The sequence below is a fragment of the Myotis myotis genome, unplaced genomic scaffold (genome assembly GCF_014108235.1).
Source record: "Myotis myotis isolate mMyoMyo1 unplaced genomic scaffold, mMyoMyo1.p scaffold_m19_p_19, whole genome shotgun sequence".
Classification (NCBI taxonomy): Eukaryota; Metazoa; Chordata; class Mammalia; order Chiroptera; family Vespertilionidae; genus Myotis; species Myotis myotis.
The window spans coordinates 5109606-5121318 of record NW_023416323.1 but is presented as its reverse complement, the minus strand read 5'-3'; the positions used below and the strand labels follow the sequence as shown (position 1 = coordinate 5121318).

Sequence of the window (11713 nt, the reverse complement as noted above, 5' to 3'; positions counted from 1 at the left end):
ATGAAAGGACAGTTGAAGTACTGAGGAAGAAGAAATCACTAAGAAATTGTTAAAAAAATAATATGAAGTGATATGAAAAAATAGCAAAGTTTCAAAACAAGAGAACTGGAATGCATAAATATGTCACAATATGTACTTACATACTGTATATGAGGCTCCTAGAACCATAAAGATGCAAAACATTTACTGTTAATAACTCATTCTCAAATTGCCCCCTTAAAAATCAAATTGCCCCCCTGTGGGGCACGTGCCCTACGTGGGGAACCACTGAGTTAGATGGATAAGGCCAAGGCTGTTGAGGTATCTACTTCCCTGGAAACTTTCACAAGGTGGGGGGCCAGCTTCAGCAGACAGGGTGGTTGGGATGTTCCAGAGTTGGACTCCTGCTCTCCCATGGAGTGAGGCAAACCTGGTGTCCAGCAAGGTGACCAGGAGGCTGTTGGAGCTGGCCCTGTCCAGTAGGGGTGGGGAGGGTGTCTAGTCTAAAGGTCAGGGTGTGCAGGGTATGGGTGGCTGAGCTCTGCTCTTATAAAGTTCCCAGGGCCCCATAGGCACAAAGACAACTCTAAGCCTCAGAGTGGGTTGTTCATATTTTTCAAAAACAAAAAGTAGACAGAAACAGTCCTCTGCCTCCTGCTGCTCGGTCCCATAGCCTGGGCCAGCCCAGGAGGGGCTCAAGCAGTCGTGATTCTAGGACCTCCTCACAGAGAGGCTGAGCAAGGGGCAGGCAAGAGGCAGGCACTGAGGCCCTGGCCCAGGCCAGGTTGACCCTCCCCGCCCAACCCCACTGAGGCTCAGCAGTGGAGCTGAGGGTCCTGCAGGTGTTTCCAGAGCCAAAGGCTCTCCTGGGGTCTGATGGGTCGCACCAGCAGCAGGTCACGGAGAACGCAGGGGTCAGCCCTGCGGTCTGCTGGCCAGGCTGTGAGGAAGCCTATGTGGGCCCTGGGCGCTAGGCCAAGAGCACGGAAGCACAGGCCAATGTAGACATCGTTGAAGGGGAACGGTGCCACACGGGCTGCTGCCTGCAACAGCCAGGGTGCCAGGCGCCCAGCGATGATGTAGCCACCCCCGCTGGCATAGGCCGGGTAGTCACCTTCAAAGAAGGACATGGGCACATAGAAAGGTCCTCCAGGCTTCCGGAGGGGCTTGGCCTGGGAAAAGACCTCACCCAGGTAGAGGCCTCGGGCCCAGCTGGGTGGCAGGGCCCGCAGGTAGTCCAGCAGGGCAGGAGTGTGCACAAAGGCATCGTCCTGAGCTTGCAAGACGAAGCTCACACCAGCGCAGTGGTGGCCCAGCCAGGACAGTAGCAGCAGGTCCTTGAGTGTCTCATTGAAGGGAACGTCCAGGAAGTCCCAGAGCAGCAGGTCACTGTAGCGGTGGCTCTCCCAGGCCACCAGAGGGCCTAGGTCAGGACCCCCCTCACCTACTGGGGACCCCAGCAGGAAGAGCAGGCGGATTCCAGGAGCGGGACCACCCCAGGTCTCCCTCACGGCCTGTCGTTCAGCAAATCGCCCTGGTTCCGACTTGACAGCCAGCAGCAGGTAGGGGATATTGGTTTCCCCACAGCTGGGCACTTGGCCACGGCCACCTCCAGGCAGCCACTGAGGGAAGCTCCGGCAGGCTGCTGACAGCAAGAATCGGCGGAGGTCCTCAGGGTAGGAGGTGAAATCGGGGATTTCAGCAGCCGCGGCAGCCCCCCAAGCCCGGCAGTCTCCCTCCTCAGTGCTGTTCCCACTGGGCAGGGCCCCCAGCCGCCACTGCTGCTGGTTCCAGTAAGCCAAGGGCAGTGGGCCAGTTTGGCCCAGACGGGCTGAGAGGTTAGCTGGCAGGGTGGGCTCAGGACTGGCTGGCGAGGGGCCTGGCAGGGTGCCCTGGGGTCCCAGATAGACCTTGCTCAGCCGAGACTCGGATGTCCACTCGATGTACACTTTGAGGCCCAGGAGCGTGAGCAGTGCTGACAGGCAGAGAAGGCACTTGGGGCAGCGCATGACCCAGCCCGGGGAAGGGATGGCCGCCGTGGGAGCTGCAAAGGAGCCACAGAGGCCTTTGGAGTTCCCACCAACCCAGTAATGGCCTTAGTCCCAGACCCTAAACCAGCCCCTATTCCTGAACCTGGAATTACTGCTCCAATCCCATTCCAACACCCACTCTTTCCCCTCTCAGCTCAATCCCACAGCTTGTTCCATTCCCCCATTCATCCCCCTCTCCAGGAATCAGGATCCCTGGGGTCAGCTCCTTCCAGCGTCAGAGAAACCCAAACTCCCTCGCTCCATCTGCCCCCACCCCAGAGACTGGGGAGCCCTCTTTACCTCTGGGTCCAGCTCCGGCACCCCGGGCCTCTGGTCAGGCCCTTCCAGCTCCCTCCCTTTTGCCCAGGTCGTGCAGGGGCTGAGTCTTCTTTCTTCGTATGTCATTGTTCTTCAGCCCAGCCCAGCCCAGCCCAGCCCAACCAGAGGGGTGGGGCGGGAGGGGAGCCGGCAGCTGGGAGGGCCCCAAGGGCTGGGAGGGGCCGGGGCGGGGCTGAGGGAGGCAGGGGAGGGGGAGGGCAGGAGGCCGACCTAAGAGATGGGGCTCTGGCTTGTTGGGGCTGGTTTTCTGGTGAAGCAGAGGGAATTGCTGCAGAGATTGGGGCACCTGGTGAGGCCTGGGACAGGAGACCCAGGGGCCTGGGAGAATCGGAGGGAGGGTGAGACTGAGAGCTAGGCCTGAACCTGGGCTGGGTGGTATTGGAATGGCCCAGAGACAGGCACAGTCCCAAAGTTGCAAAACTGGAGGCGAGGGGCTAATGATTGGTGGAAGGAGGAGGTGGCAGAGAATGTGCTGAGAGGGAAAGGGTCAGCCTGCTAGAGATGGCGGTGGCGTTGCTGCCCAGAGTCCGGGTGGAATGGGGAAGGGGGCTGGTGAGGACAGACAGCTGGTGAGGGAGACTTCATGAGGAGGCAGGGAGAAGAGACAGGAGATAGAGACTCAAGAATGCAAAGAGGGGAGCACTGGAGAGGGAGGGAGAGAGGAGAGAGGAGAGGAAAGAGTGGAGAGAGGTGTGTGAGGATGAAAGAAATGGAGACAGCCAGAGATAAGGGGTGGCCAGGAAGCCTCTGAGGGGGGAGGGTCAAGGGGAAGATTTAGAGGCAGGTGGAGGGGCTCAAATGGAATCAGAGGAGGGAGTCTATAAACAGCCAGGCCCAGGGAGAGCCTGAGAAGGGAGCCGGGGAGGAGCAGCAGGAGAGAACCAGATGGAAGGAGAAGGGGCAGCTGCAGGTGGAACCAAGTTAGAGGGCATTAGGGGGGGGCGGGGGGCACAGGAAGCCTTCAAGCTGAGCCAACCCTGCACCTTCATCCTCTTTGGAGCCGGGCTGCCTGACTAGCAGGGTGGGAACCTATTCCTACCCGGCCCCACTCCAGTCCTGCCCATAGCTGCACAGGGACACGAGAACACTCACATCCGGCCCCCAGGGACAGGAGGGGTTGTCTGCCTGTTTACACCGGATGCCCTCCCGAGGATTCTGCTGTTGGGGCTGCAGCAGCTGTCTGGGGAGGGTAGAAGGTGGGGCCTCCTCATCCCAGACCTCCTGGAACCTGGGTTAGGACTAAGCCTGGCCTGACCCCCTTCACTCCACTTGGGGACCCTGTCTGTTAGCCACAGCAGTGGATTATCTGTCCAGTGCTGATTTCCTCCCCTTGAGTTTGAATAATAGAGCCCATGGGACCAGCTGGAGGAAGACAGTGTGGAGGAAGTGGGGAATATTAATGGAATAAAAGCTAGAGTGGGAAATGACAATCAGGGGCAGGGGTCAGGGGCCTCAGCACCCCTGGTGGGGGTCTAAGCCTTCCCCGGGGCTTGGAGAGAGGGGTCCAAGCCCCCTGAGCTCTCCCGGCTCAGCTATCTACTCCCAGGGGTTGCAGAGGTTCTCCACAGGGGAGACACTATCCCTTCTGGGAGTGTTTTTGGAAATCTCGGAGGGTACAATTTTTATTGTTTTGTGCATCAATCTGGGTCCAATCAGGAGGGAAGGCACAGCAATGGGAACAGGGACAGTTGCGTGTCAAGAGGTGCCTTCTATGGAACAGGGGTGGGGGGGATGGTGGTGAAGGGGGGGTCGTGCATGGCGGAGGCCGGCAGGTAGAAGTGCAGGTCAACCATGATCAACCCAACATCCCTTCTGACTTCTTTGCCTCATTACCTGTAGGCCAGTGTTGAATCCAAGTCCAAGTCACCCAACCAAGATAGCTGTTAGAACCACCCCCAGCTGCACAAGCTAACCCACTAAATCCAGAATCTCTAGTAAGTACCCTTGTACCAGTGACTTCCCACCCTCACTGTTACACCCTTAGAATCCATTCCTGCACCGGTCCCCCAGGTTCTGACTGTACAAGTGCTTCAGTGTATAAGCTGTTGCTCCTGGGTCACAGGGAGCACCTGGCCCCTGGGCTTGCTGAGGTTTGGCCCTGGGTTTTATGGGTGTAGTGACGGCAGGGTGCTTGTGATGACTCTTGAGAAGGGACACTCTCAGGGCTTCTTCCCCATTACATCCGGGGGTTTCAAGCACAGGAAGACTGGTGTCCTCCTCAGATGCTGCGGAGGAGGCTCAGAGTGAGGTGGGGTTTCAAGATCGTGTTTCTTCTGGTCCAGCGAGACAACCGCATCCGAAATTTCAAGATCTCACTGTTGACCAGTCAGCACCCTCACTTTCACATGAAGAGACTGGAATTCAACCATCATCAACCTGCAGACTTAAATGCTGTGTCGTATTTTCAGTTCTATCAGCCCTGTGGCTACGAGAACTGACTAGGGGGCTGTCACAGAAGTGCTCCAGTCCGCAGATAGTGGTTTGAGCTGAGGTGGCAGACCCGAGCTCGTCCTTGTCTATCTGTAGGCACTCAAGGGCACTGCAGAGAATCTGTCCAAGGCCTATCTTTAGAATAGTCATCACTGCCACCGCAGTCAGGCGTTGCAGCCAGAGGGGCTCCTGGGGCTCGTGCTTCGGCTGCACCTCCTCACAATAAACCTGCGACGGCCTGACTGGGACTGCGTGCCACGGACTGTAGTCCCATCTCCGTGAGCCTGTCTCCTGGAACACTCTGCATACCAGTGCTGTACCAGTTTGGAGCCAATCAGGAGAGGGAAAAAAACCCCAGTAATCTGAACAGGGAACGTTTAATATAATTATTGACTTCAACAGCGAATTGAAGTGACGCAGGATTCACTGGTAAGGTGCCTTGGAATTTACTGGAAATCACCTCTGGGGTGTGGTGGAGTCATTCACAGGAGGTAGCCCAGTGAAAGTATGCCTCTAGGAAACTGCCAGGTGGGGCAGGGTGGGGTTTCAGGGGAGGCTGCTGACACACATGCGTGTGTCCCCCCCCCCCCCCCCCCCCCCCCCCCCGCCCCAATGGAGAAGCCACCAGAGAGCTAGCGAGGCAGGAGCCTGCACACCTGAACAGGAACCAGGAAACAAAAGCCTTGCTTCCTGCAGTCTCTCGAGCGCCTCCTACTGACAAGGCTTATGCCAGTTAGCAAAGGAAAAATATTTCAAAGGCCCAGATCAGTTGTCACAGTGCAGATAAAAAGTTGAATCTGCAGCTAAGTCAGTCAGTAAGCCGGAACACCATAGGACTTGGGATGCTACTGGCATTTAGTGAGTGTGGGCAAGGGGGCTGTACCCTGCGGTGAGCTGACTAGACCCACCCGGAACAACCATCCCTTTGGAATGCCAGGAGCACCCCCTATATCAGTAGGGAAACAGCACACCTAAATGAGGTTAATTTGAGAAGTCTCGACACAGTAGTGGGCAAAGAGGAGGCCACAAGAGAGAATGCAGCTCTCTGGGCTACTTGAGAGTCCTACCTGCCCCAGGCCTGGCCAGGCAGGAAGTTACTAGAACTACAAGTGTGTGGGAAGGGCTGCCTGACAGGATGACAGGAGCTGTGGCCTTCAGTCCAGAGTGTAGCCAGTCCATGAGGGGGGGACCACATGCTCTCCTTCCCCCTGACCTGCCAGTGCCACATCCCTCGTCCCACCCCAACCCTCCCAGTGAGTGAGCCCAACTGGGAGCCAGAAGTAGAACTGTCGGCTGAGATCCACCTGGATGGGGAGCGGGCTGTGACTAGGCAGGGATGGGGCTGGCTGTGTCCTGAGACTGCTGTTCCGGCCCCGACTTCAGGCCCTGGGCCCACTCAGCCCCCAGGACCTCACACCTGGGCAGCATCTCCTCCACCAAGATCTGAGTGAGGCCTGGGTTGGACACAGCAGGGAGGTCTGAGATGTCCAGCCTGCGGAGGTTCCTGAGGAAGCAAGGAGGGGGAAGGCCCGCATAAGGACAGCATCTGTGAGAGAGTGTGTGGAGGGGGTGCAATGGCCCCCATTCAACCCCTAGCTTCTTAAAATAAACATCTTTAACTGTCTAGAGAATGCCCAAATCCATGAATCCAGTGTGTTAATTACAAATAGACACCTCTGGCTCCTATGGTTCTACAACAGTGTAAATATCATGGAGTTTTCATTAAAACCAAAAGAAAAACTAGGGAATCTTTTAATTCCCCCAGAGACTCACTGCCACTGCTCATCTGTGCTTACCCACCAGACACTAGGTTTGTCATGGAGGCAGGGAGACAGGGAACTGCCTGACACTGCTCCCTCCCCACTTTCCCATATGTGAGCTGGGTGGGAGCTCTTGTCCTGGCTCAGGGGAGGGGGGATGTGGGGGGAGGTGGGGCTGGGGGTCAGCTGAGCTGAGGTCTTACTGGAGGTGATGGAGGCAGGCGAGGCCCCTTTCAGAGATTCGGGGGCAACCAGCCAGCGAGAGCTCCTGCAATGAATTGGCCAGCTGGTGGAGGCGGCTGAGACACCAGTCATCCACATGGGGACAGCGCTGCAGCAACAGGGATTGCAGCTCCTTCAGGGCCACTGCAGGAGGGAGAGGGCAGATGGCACTGAGACCCCTCTGGAACCCACCACGAAAGGGAAAATGCAGAGCCCACCCATCTCTACCCCACCACCCCACTCACAGAGGTTGTCCAGGCCTTCGTAGTTGATGGCACAGTCACTGGCATCCACCGCCTCTATAGGTACCGCCTGGAAACTCAACAACTGGAGAGGGGAGTAGCCATGCTTGGACCGAATCCACTCTTCGCCCTGGAATCTGGAAAGGAGGTTCCAGGTGGGTACCCCACTTATCCCCAAGCCTCCAACCTCCTGAGACCACTACCCAGCCCGTATAATACAATGATGGTACTGTGTCTGCTCTTGTTCTAAGGGGTATACACGTCTGGTCTCATTGGATCCCATGATGATCCTATCAAATATGGAATGTTTGGCCAGTTTTATGTACCTAGAAGCTGAGGGCTGGAGGCATTACTGATAACACAAAAGAGCTATGATGTAAGAACCTTTCTAGATGGGCAAAAGTTGAGACATTTTCAGATACGTAAATCATTTCTAAGGAAGGTGCTGGGGGAAATGCACAAACCAAATAAAAATTTTAATTAGAACGATGAGAAGTAGATAAAGTATACATGAATTTTGCTTTTCAAGCAAGAAGAAAAGAAAAGGGCCCTAATCGGTTTGGCTCAGTGGATAGAGCGTCGGCCTGGGGACTGAAGGGTCCCAGGTTTGATTCCGGTCAAGGGCATGTACCTTGGTTGCGGGCACATCCCCAGTAGGGAATGTGCAGGAGGCAGCTGATTGATGTTTCTCTCTCATCGATGTTTCTGACTCTCTCTATCCCTCTCCCTTCCTCCCTGTAAAAAATCAATAAAATATATTACACCAAAAAAAGGTGGTGAGAGGAATCTCCCAAAGGTCGGAGGAGGAAGAGGGAAGAGAAAAGAAACTAGTATTTATTGAACACCTGTGCCATGCGTTTACATTGCAAAATGTGTTTATAGGTTAGCTACAACTACCATTCCATGTTACAGATGACAAAATGGAAGCTTGGGACCAAGCCCCAAGCCCCAAGCCCCAGCCAGTAGGGGGCAGAGGCTGGGGGACTCACAGGGAAGCCTGCCTGACTGAAGAGCCTGAGGTTAGAGAGCCCATCGTTGGCCTCCCCCATCCCCGTTTTGACACCTTTGCTGTCATACTTGACTGCTCCTCCCTGCTTCAGGACAAAATAGGCTCCTGCGATGTATGGGCCGTATTGTTTCTTGATGCCGGTGGAGGATCTGCCGAGAGAACAGTAGCTGAGGGTGAGGCCTGGGAGCACTGCACCCCTCACCATGCCCGTGCTGCTGACACGGTCAGAGTCCACAGTATCAGGACCGACGGGCACACGGAGTCAGGCTGCAAATATTTACTGAGTGCCTATTAAATGCTGGGCACAGGGGGGCAGTGGTGACCAAGGCAGATAACTGTCCCTGCCCTTCTGAAGTTAATTTACAGGGAGAAGCAGTAATAAACCAGGAGAGCGAGTTGCAGGCAGTATCAATTCCAGGAGGAAAGTAGAACACAGGGACTGACTAGGAGTGGCTTGGGTCAGGGGTGGGGGTGGAGAAGGCTAATGTAGTTTGGCTGATAAGAAATTTTTCTTGGAGGTGGTGAAACTTGTGCAGAGATCTGAGCGGCAGGAAGGAATGCAGAGGTCAAGGCATGAGGCTGCCAGGTCAAGGGAACAGCTAGTGCAAGGCCCAGCAGCTCAAATTAGGACAGTTGAACAAACAGCAATAAAGATACCATGTTGCAGGGGTGAGGAGAGTCCCTAGTAGGCATCTCAAAGCTCAGTAGGTACCAGGTTTTGGGCTTTCGAGTTTGGCTTTCATTCTAGTTGCAACTGGAAACCATTTCAGGGTTTCAAGCAAAATGGCAGTGTTCTCTATTTTACTTTCTAAAAAGTCCTTTGGCTGCTTTGTAACCTATAAATAGACTGTGGGGGCAAACAGTGACCAGCTAGATGACTGCAGTAATCCAACCATAAAATGAAGAGTCTCTGCTCTGGCTACAAACAGTGAAGGAGGTGAGAACTGGTCAAATTTGAGATATTCTAGTATTTTATTGACCAACTGGACGTAGAGGGCAGAGAAACAGAGGAATCAGGGATGACTCCTTAGAATTTGGCCTGAACAACGGGGTGGGCAGTGGTGCTGTTGACTGGGATGGGGAAGGCTTGGAGGTAAGCAGGCCTTTTAGGGGGAAATCAAGCATTTGTTGTTAACCACGTTAGGTCTGAGGAGCCGGCTAGACCAAGAGATGATGGGCAGCAAGTTGCCTGCATGAACTGGAGTCCTTGGAAAGGGTATGAGCCATAGACGAAGACAGAAGTTGGCATGGCTAGTACTGGAAGCCACAGGACCACCTAGGAGTGGCAAGGGCAGGGTCTGGATTCTGATCAGTGAGGCAGAGCAGTAGGGTCTTGCAGGCCAGGGGTTCTCACCGATTTTCCTTGTGCACCTTTGACACCTGCTTTTGGAACAGGTACTGCCTTATGGCCTCCACATCATAGAAGCGGTCAGTCAGGAATTGGAGCAGCATCCTTCCCTTCCTCTGATTGCCCTCTGGGGTCACTGCACTGCTCAGACCACGGATACCGCTGGTACCCAAATTCCATTTGGGGGCCACCAGGTGCAGGGACTGGGGAGGAAGAGAGGAGAGGCTGAGCCTGGAGAGCCTCCTGTGAGACTGAGCTGCACCCCTCTGTTCTGTTCTTGGTTTATGAACACCCCCCCCCCCCACACACACACACAAAATGTTCTTGATTCACTAAATTCTTTCAGAATCTCGAAATTCCGCATTTTGGATTCCCAGATTTCCCTCCATGTTTTCCCCAAGTTCTTCCTCTTAACTCTAAATTGTCTCTCTGATTTAACCAAACATTCTTGGTTTTCCCAAATTCTCTATTTTCCCCTCAAATGCTTATTTTCTCTCAAAACCTCCATTATCTGACCTGTTAATTTCCCACAGTTTCTTCCCTTAATTTTACCCAATTTTCCCTGGAGTATTCCTGAATAACCAAATTCTTTCCCCCAAATATAATCTTAATTTGTTTAGTTTGTTTCCAAACCACCCTCAAACTCTTCAACTTCTCTTCAAAGTCTTCTCTTAGCCTGCCCCCAATTTTTCTTTTTGCTTTAACCAACTTCTCTCTTTTCCCTAAAACTTGCCCAAATCTTTATTTTCCCTCAAAATTCCTCATAAGCTCCCAACCTCTTATTTTAATTTTCTCTAACTGCATTGCTGCTTTTACCCAATTCTCTCCAAATTTTCTCCACAAATACTGAAAAATTTCCCCTTAATCCTCCCACGTATTTTCCTTGGAACACCCAAAGTTACCTCTTGGTTCCCCCATCCCATCAACATCCCTTTGGTTTTCCATCAAAATTCCTAACTGTCCTAAGTTTCCCTTACTGGCTTTCTGTGGAGTCCTACCCTTCCAAACCCCTTCCTTTCACTCTCTTTTTGGTTTGTTAATCCTCACCCGAGGATATTTCCCCCCATTGTTTTAGAAAGAGTGGAAGGGAGGTAAAGACTGGTTGCCTCCCTCAGGGTATCGAGCCAGCACCCCAGATTCGTGCCCCTGCGAGAATCGAACCCGCGAGCCTTCGGTGGGTGGGGAAACGCGCTACTTTATCCACTGAGCTACCGGCCAAAGCACAAGTCCCAGTCTCGCCGGCTCATCGTCCCTCATCCCTGCCTCTGATTGGCTGGGTGCGCCCATCGGAACGCATTCTCTGCTCCTTTATTGGCTTCTTTCAGCCAGTCCCCGCCCCCTCTTCTCGCTGAAGCTCCCCAGCAGCCTGCGACCCACAGCGTCCTTCCCGGCCCCCAGCAGCCCCGTTTCCACTGCCAGCGCGAGGCCTGGCCGGGGTCCTCCTGCTGCCCCGCGCCCCTCGCTGCCTGGGCGCCGGCAGAGGCCCTGAAGGCAGAGGCAGCCGAGCGGACTTCAATTTGGGGGTTCTAGGAACCCCGAGACCTACCGCCCTGGGCGCCGCCATCTTGTTGAGATTATGTAACCGGAAGGGGCCGGTCCTTTCTTGTCCCACCCACCTGGCTCTGCATCTTTTTTTATGGTTGCATTCTCCTCTTAAAGGCACACGCACTTTTTACTCGGGTTGAGAGATTGCCCTGCGTGCCCTGTCTGTAGACTTTATAATGGGACCCTCTCCGCTTTCCCGAGGGGAGGGTGGGCAGTGCTTCCTGTCAGAGCACCTTCCTTCCTGTGACTGCAGCCTCGGTTCCCTGAGCTCCCTCTTCTCCAGCTCTCACCCGCTACCTCCTTGCAATGATGTACCTCAAAAGCCGACCAGCATTCTTTTTCCTGGGAGGGGAAGAGGTCGGAGTGGGTGGTGAGGTTAGACTTCAGGTAAGAGGAGGAGGTGAGATCTCAAGGTTAATATTGTGATGTGTTTGATTTCAGTTTGGAGCTCAGAGTGAAGCTTCAATGTGAAGACTTGTGGATAGAATTATCCATCCATCCATTCATCCATCCATTCATTCCACAAATATTTACTGAACAAGTACCATGGGGCAGGCACTGCCCTGGGTGCTGAGGTTACCGTGGTGAACAGGACAGACCCAGCCCCTTTCTCAGGGAGTCGGCATTCCAGGCAAGGAGAGGATGGATAAGAGACATGAATAAGCAGCATACTTTCAGCTAATATTTGATAAGAGGCAAATAAACACAGGTCATATAATAGGGAGTGACCGTGGTAAAGGGCCATCGGAAGAGGTGACAATTAAGCGGAGGATAAGAAGGAAACAGCCATTCAAAATTCTGGGAGGAGA

General features: G+C 54.1%; 2 protein-coding genes across 3 annotated transcripts; both read right to left on the bottom strand.

The window, feature by feature from the left end:
• Positions 1-81: 81 nt before the first annotated feature.
• On the bottom strand, positions 82-2449 carry B3GNT8 (UDP-GlcNAc:betaGal beta-1,3-N-acetylglucosaminyltransferase 8). The gene is made up of 2 exons (XM_036346905.1): positions 2310-2449; positions 82-2023 (listed from the first exon to the last, which is right to left on the bottom strand). Exon 2 carries the CDS (start codon positions 1986-1988, stop codon positions 795-797), a length of 1194 nt encoding a protein of 397 aa, XP_036202798.1. The 5' UTR covers positions 1989-2023; positions 2310-2449; the 3' UTR covers positions 82-794.
• Positions 2450-4452: 2003 nt separating this feature from the next.
• Positions 4453-10955, bottom strand: DMAC2 (distal membrane arm assembly complex 2). 2 transcript variants are annotated; one of them, XM_036346358.1, is made up of 6 exons: positions 10906-10955; positions 9366-9562; positions 8080-8160; positions 7006-7139; positions 6742-6904; positions 4453-6282 (listed from the first exon to the last, which is right to left on the bottom strand). In XM_036346358.1, the coding sequence occupies exons 1-6, from the start codon at positions 10921-10923 to the stop codon at positions 6105-6107; spliced, it is 771 nt and encodes a 256-aa protein (XP_036202251.1). In that variant the 5' UTR covers positions 10924-10955; the 3' UTR covers positions 4453-6104. The 2 variants fall into 2 exon arrangements, with proteins under 2 accessions (XP_036202251.1, XP_036202252.1); XM_036346359.1 differs by lacking the exon at positions 8080-8160.
• Positions 10956-11713: the final 758 nt, after the last annotated feature.

Excerpts from the sequence above, each read along its gene's own strand:
- B3GNT8 (XM_036346905.1), bottom strand. The coding sequence starts at position 1,988 with ATGCGCTGCCCCAAGTGCCTTCTCTGCCTGTCAGCACTGCTCACGCTC.
- DMAC2 (XM_036346358.1), bottom strand. Across the intron at positions 7,140-8,079 it reads AAGCAGGGAGGAGCAGTCAA|ATTCCAGGGCGAAGAGTGGA; the intron begins GTATGACAGCAA and ends CCTCCTTTCCAG. Across the intron at positions 6,905-7,005 it reads CGAAGGCCTGGACAACCTCT|TGGCCCTGAAGGAGCTGCAA; the intron begins GTGAGTGGGGTG and ends TCCCTCCTGCAG.